The sequence below is a fragment of the Ictidomys tridecemlineatus genome, chromosome 15 (genome assembly GCF_052094955.1).
Source record: "Ictidomys tridecemlineatus isolate mIctTri1 chromosome 15, mIctTri1.hap1, whole genome shotgun sequence".
NCBI lineage: Eukaryota > Metazoa > Chordata > Mammalia > Rodentia > Sciuridae > Ictidomys > Ictidomys tridecemlineatus.
In genome coordinates this window covers 52,107,895-52,113,894 of record NC_135491.1, presented here as the reverse complement: position 1 = coordinate 52,113,894, position 6,000 = coordinate 52,107,895, and the positions used below count along the sequence as shown (strand labels likewise).

Sequence of the window (6,000 nt, the reverse complement as noted above, 5' to 3'; positions counted from 1 at the left end):
GGGCGCGCCCCTCCCGTTCTCGCGGTTGGTCCCTCCCTCCCCCCACTCCCACCCAGCCTCCCCGCCCCCTTCGCCCCCTCCCTAGAGCCCGAGCCCGGAATCCCACGCCCTTGCATCAGCCCGGGGGCTCGGACGAGCCCGGGAGCCGCTGGTCGCCAATCACCGCGCGGTGGAGAGGCGGGCGCTCGGCTCCGGCGGGCGCGCTGGGGGAGCCAGCTGGCGCGGCTTTCCCCCGAGCCTCAGACGCTCACACCGACACACAGACGCACAGCCTGGCTGGCGGGCGGGCAGGCACCGACAGAGTCTCCCAGCCGCTTGCGCTCCAGCCCCGGCCCGGGGAGTCCCCGGCACCCCCGGAGTGCCGCAGGCGGCCCGCGCCGCCGGGAGGGAGGGCACGCGGGCGGCCGGGGGAGGCGAGGCCCCGGCGCGCCCGCCCTGCCAGGTGAACGGCGGCGGCCCCCACCTGGCGCCGCACCTGGGGCTCCCGGCCGCCGCGGGGAGAATGTGCGCGGCCCGTGCGCTCCGCCCGCCACGTCCGGCCGCCTGCAGCCGCCGCGCCCGCACCTGACCATGGAGTGCGCCCTCCTGCTCGCATGCGCCCTCCGGGTCGCAGGGTCCGGCCCGCCGTGGGTCCCCGCGGGACTGGGGCGCTTGGCCAAGGCAGGTGCCATTGAGGGGCTCAGGGACAGCGGGTGGTAGGGGGCGCCAGCCCCGCCGCGCCCCTCACGCGGGATGTCATCTTTTCTCTTGCAGACGCTCCAGCTGTGCTGCCTCTGCTGTGCATCAGTCGCCACCGCCTTTGCCGGTCACAGCAGCAGCGGTGGCAGCGGATTAAATGATGGTTCGTATATGCATCCCCTTCCCCAAGGGCCTTTCAGGACACTTTGTTCCTTTCTTACCCCAAAGAGGGAAGAGAGAGAAAAGCGCAGCCCCTACCCTGGCAGGTGTGTGCTGTTTTGGAAATGGTTCCTATTTGGAGAGCAGGGCTTGTGGCAAGGACTGTGAATTTATCAGAAAAATCAGTGCCTCAAGCGGCAAGTCACATAAATGAAAAAATACTTTCCCTCCTTCACAGATGGCTTGTTAAGAAAAAAACTCTTAACTGTGGTGAGAACTTAGAAAGGAAGGGGACACCAGCTAGGGTATTAATGATCAAAGGGCTCCTCCCACATATCCTTCCTCTCCTGGGTGGGGTATGAAGGACCATGCACCTCTCTCTTACCACCATCTTCTTCCTCACCCATCTCCACTTCTGTTCTTTCCTTTCTTTACTGTGCTTGAGTCGTGGGTGCCCAAAGATGGCTGTTAGAAGGAGGAAAGCAGTAGCTGTAGGTCTTGGAGTCCTTTGTCTCTTCTGAGATTTTCCAGCCACAAACTCCCAGAATATCCTTAACTTCTGTCATTTATCATCTTCCCAATGGTGTCCAGAAGGGAGATCCTTGTTTGCGCTGTTTCCTACCAGCTACAGGAGAACAACTAATTGCTGACCTAAGCTGTATAGCAAAACCTTGTTGTCCAGCCTAAATTCCTTGGGATGCTATAGTTTTCATCCTTGCATGATTAACCCTTCTTGCCAGAGGGCAAGGGATCATTACTGGGACTGGAGGATGAGGGTGGTGGTGGGGGGGTCACAGACAGAAGATGGCAGAGCATGAGTGAGAGGACAAGAAACCCAGACATTAGCTCTTGGGAAATTTACCTTTTGTCCAATCCAAGGCTGCAGTTTCTAAAACTGCCCCTCCTTGTTCCATCAGGATCACATGGCTGGAGATCCTTTCTGACCCAGCCACCACCTGTAAGGACCTCATCTTTAGTCAGCTCAAGTGATGGATCAAATCACTCTTTATAGGGGACTCTGACTGCCCCTCTTCCAGTAGCCTGTTTATTCTCCCCTTGGAAACAGACCAGTAGCAGGTGTCTGGGGGGGTGGGGCTGGCTGGATGAGGCTCCCGCAAGGTCTTCAGAGTCAGCCAAGTTTCAGATGCTTTTGGAAGAGGAGGTAAGAAACAACTTCTTGTAGAAACACTATCTGGACCATTTCAGAGATGGTTTTTGTAGTCAAGTAGGATTTGCATTGGTAGAGGGCAGAAGTCAGTTTTCTGCAGAACCTCCTACGAAATCTTATATGTTTTGCTCAGGTTTTTAAGGATAAGAGAAGGGGAAAACTGTTTTTCCCAATTTCTTAAAAAAATGTCCATTATATAGCATTTCTAGTTAAAGGAGTGAAGGCAGCAGACAATGGAAAAGACAGGACTAAAGAATATAAGAATAAGTGTTGCCCAAGCAATAAAAGTCACAGATGGTATAGATACCGAATAGGTAAAAGTTATTGTCATATTGGTTTTGTTTTGCTTTTGCAAGTGTGTGCTTCATCAGAATAGCCCTCATTGACAATAACTGAGGGGTTCTATATTCCCTAACTTTATAAAATTTTGTTATTTTTTGTTGTTGTTGTTGTTGACCATCTTGGGAAAAGAGAACTTCCTCTCCAACCCCCCCCCCTCCGCCCCCCGTCCAGTAACCAAAGACCCAAGTGACTCACTCATGTATTGTAGTTATTCACAATCTTTCTAAACACTTTCCAAATTAGTTTCCCATTCTGTGCCTCGAAAGTAGAAATGCAGAGCATTTTTAATGCACAAAGGGCATGTTCCAAATCATTTTTGTGGGATGATGCTTTTCAGTTTCAATGTTTTGTGAAAGAAAACAGTGTGCTAGCTCTGCTCTTTCAAACGGCAAATTGTTTTTGAGCTCCCCCTCTCTAGAACATGCAGCAATTAGTGCTGCTCTGGGGAGCAATGGTGAAGGTATTTTTAAACATGCCTTTCCAGGTGTCCCCCATCTGCCACGCCCCCTCCAACATGTCTGAGCAGTTTTCCACACCAGACTACCTAGGATGGATCTGACAACTTTGCGGCATTTTTAGGCATCCACTATTTTTTAGGCTTACTATAAAATGGGATCATCCCTGTGAAAACTCATAGTTAAATGGTAAGAGTGAGCTGAGTGTTGGAGTTTTATCATCACAAGCAAATAGTACTGGAAATAGAAACTGCTGTTGTCTGTTAATGACCTGAGGTATGATCTCAAGTTGCACACCACCTCTTGCAGTGTCGTGTACTGTTTAACTGTGCCCCCCCTGCAAAAATGCTCTCCATTCAGTTTGAGCACAAAGCTATTAATCTCCTTGGGAAAAAAAATCCCATTTATTTGCTTTTGTGGTTTTTGATCATTTTTATCTTCCTACCCCCCCTTCAAAAAAAAAAAAAGAAAACCCAAATCTTCCATACGAATGGCTGTGTGGCTAATGTAAAGAATTCATCTATAGACCGTGAGAATCGTGACCTTTTTCATATTCTTGAAACTTATCAAAACTGTAGTTGATTTTCATTTTTCAGATGGTATTGTGGCAGAGCTCATCACGGGGACTCCAGGTCCCCCTCTTCAGAGCTGCTGGGGAGCCTCTTTGCTCTAAGTGCGTGGTACTAGGAAGGAAGGTGTCTATGAGCCGTCTGTTGCTCTTGGCCAGCCTGTTGGAGAGTGACCACTGGTAATGTGGGCTCTGGGTGCTGACAGCTGAACTTTTCCCATTGCAGATTACGTCTTTGTCACGCCGGTAGAAGTGGACTCGGGCGGGTCATATATTTCACACGACATTTTGCACAACGGCAGGAACAAACGATCACTGCAGAGTGCTGGCGGCTTCCTGCACTACCGATTTTCAGCATTTGGACAGGAACTACACTTAGAACTTAAGCCCTCGGCGATTTTGAGCAGTCACTTTATTGTCCAGGTACTCGGAAAAGACGGTGCTTCAGAAACTCGGGAACCCGCGGTGCAGCGATGTTTCTATCAGGGATTTATCAGAAATGACAGCTCCTCCTCCGTCGCTGTGTCTACGTGTGCCGGCTTGGTGAGTACACCCCAGTCTAGTCCGACTCCCTCTTTCGTGTGTCCTGTAAACTCGAGCGAACAGATGTCTGCAACGTGAAGTGCTCTTCTAGCCAACTCCACACATTCACACTGTCAGCTTTGATACTTATAATATTCTCAATTGAATTAATCTAATCTCCTCTCAGAAAGAAGAAAATATAATAGAACTTTAATTACCATTTAGAACATTCTTTTGATGTTTAATGGTCTGGGCCTTTTCATTCTCCATGTTTGAGACGCTCTCCCAAGGAAATTAATTTGATGGATGCCATTCGCTTTGTGAAGTCTTGGGAGACCAGGCATTCTATAAATCTAACAAGCTGCGTGCGTCTACATTGCTTTGAAAAGGGAAAACAGTATTTCCATGCAAAATTGCATTCAGCAGCCCTGGTAAGCCCTAACCTTCGACGGCACTGAAGCAGGTGCTGTGGTGTCCTGCTCACGGGAGACATCCTTTTAGAATGGGACATGGTGTGTTCTTAAGGGTGGTGACCCGGGAGGCAGGACATTTCAAAGTATTTGAGGTGAGTGTCATTTCCTCTCTGTGTACTCCTCATCTGTTGACCACAAGGCCAGGGATATTGGTGTCAATGATACCTCTCAGGATTCCATCAAATATATGAGGCAGTATATGGCATTCTGGGCTCTCATTTTGTGTTGCATAATTTAAAAGTGTCTCTTGGGTTGAAACAATGCGTTGAGTTGACAGAAGGGTTTGTGTGAAAGCTGGGTGGTGATCATGCTGTTGCTCTGGTGTGGCCCGGAGAGGGAAGCTGAGAAGGCCCACCGAAGATGTCGTGGGTAATGTCCAGGGCGGGTCATGGCAGAAGCCAGAGGAGAGGCTGGGCTGGGCATGAGTTGAGTGACTCCCATGTTCTTGATAGTTGAAAGTTTGTTATTTTTGCAGCTTTTCTCCCACAGTGTGACCTGAAATTCAGATAAAATCGTTCACCCTCACCATGGTCACGATAGTCTATGGTTTATTGAAAGTAGGAAGATTTAACCATCCCCAGCTGAGCTGGATCTATTTAAATGATGGCTACTGCTCACTAGTGACCTAGTTATAGCATGGTCACACACAGGTGTGCACACGTGCCTGGATGTGTCTGGGGATTTTTTTGTTTGATTTGTGGTGTAGAGCCTGCTGATCTTTGGTGTTGCCTGTGCATTTCTCTTCCAGAATCTTCAGGGGCTTAAGCTGTCCACTATGGTGCCGTGTGTGTGTGTGTGTGTGTGTGTGTGTGTGTGTGAGGGCTGGGATTGAATATAGGGGTTCTTTACCCCAGTTCTTTTTATTTTTTTTATTTTGAGACAGAGTCCTAGTGGCCCAGGCTGACCTTGAACTTGTGATCCTTCTGCCTCAGCCTCCTGAGTCTCTGTGATGACAGGTGTGTGCCACTGTTCCGTTGTGGCTGAAACACTCATTCTATATACTCACAGTGAAGAGCACGAATTCTCACACCAGCACGAAGCAGTAGGGCCTTAGACAAGTTACTTACCCCTGTACATGTGTCTTAGTTTCTTTGTCTTGGAAATGGGAATAAGGAGTGATGGGGTGGCAGGGCCGTGGGAGGGAATGGCTTATGGAGAAGATGCTGCAGCAGCTTCTGGCTCACCACTGTTCTCTTTCCCACAAAACTTGGCCCCATGTTTGGTTCTCCCAGCATTCCACCATCTGTGAGTGACATGTCAGATCAGTTCTCGTTAAGGGATGTCAGGTTGTTTCTCGTCAGGGAGAGACTCGCTCTTAAACAAGGAGAAAGGATCACTTAAACTGTGAGTTCCAAACGTCATATTTTAACCAGCAAATCTGCCTGGGTCAAAGGCTGATAGAAATTGGGATGTCTCTACTTTTCAATAAGGCAGGTGCGTAGATTTAGCTTATTAGCTTTAGTTCTCTAGAACTAAAGTTTACATTTGTGAACCACGTAACACGAGTTCTAAGGCCACTGTGACCTCTGAGCATCTGACTCTGGTTATCCAGTCCATTGACACTGGCAGGCCCCATTTTGTCAGCAGTGGGGAGATTGTCATTATCCATCCCTCTGTGCCCCACCAAATTGCAAA

The 6,000-nt window shown here is 49.5% G+C and overlaps 1 protein-coding gene across 3 annotated transcripts in view; it reads left to right on the top strand.

Moving 5' to 3' along the window:
• Nucleotides 1-474: 474 nt before the first annotated feature.
• Nucleotides 475-6,000, top strand: part of Adamts18 (ADAM metallopeptidase with thrombospondin type 1 motif 18) — a 133,334-nt gene continuing 127,808 nt past the window's right edge. Inside the window, exons 1-3 of one of the 3 annotated variants that reach the window (XM_021721749.3) lie at nt 475-660; nt 754-841; nt 3,597-3,913. In XM_021721749.3, the coding sequence (XP_021577424.1) occupies nt 571-660; nt 754-841; nt 3,597-3,913 (495 nt within the window). In that variant the 5' untranslated portion in view covers nt 475-570. Of the gene's footprint in view, nt 661-717; nt 842-3,596; nt 3,914-6,000 lie in introns of those variants that run through there. The other 2 variants (XM_040279536.2, XM_021721748.3) reach the window with 2 other exon arrangements.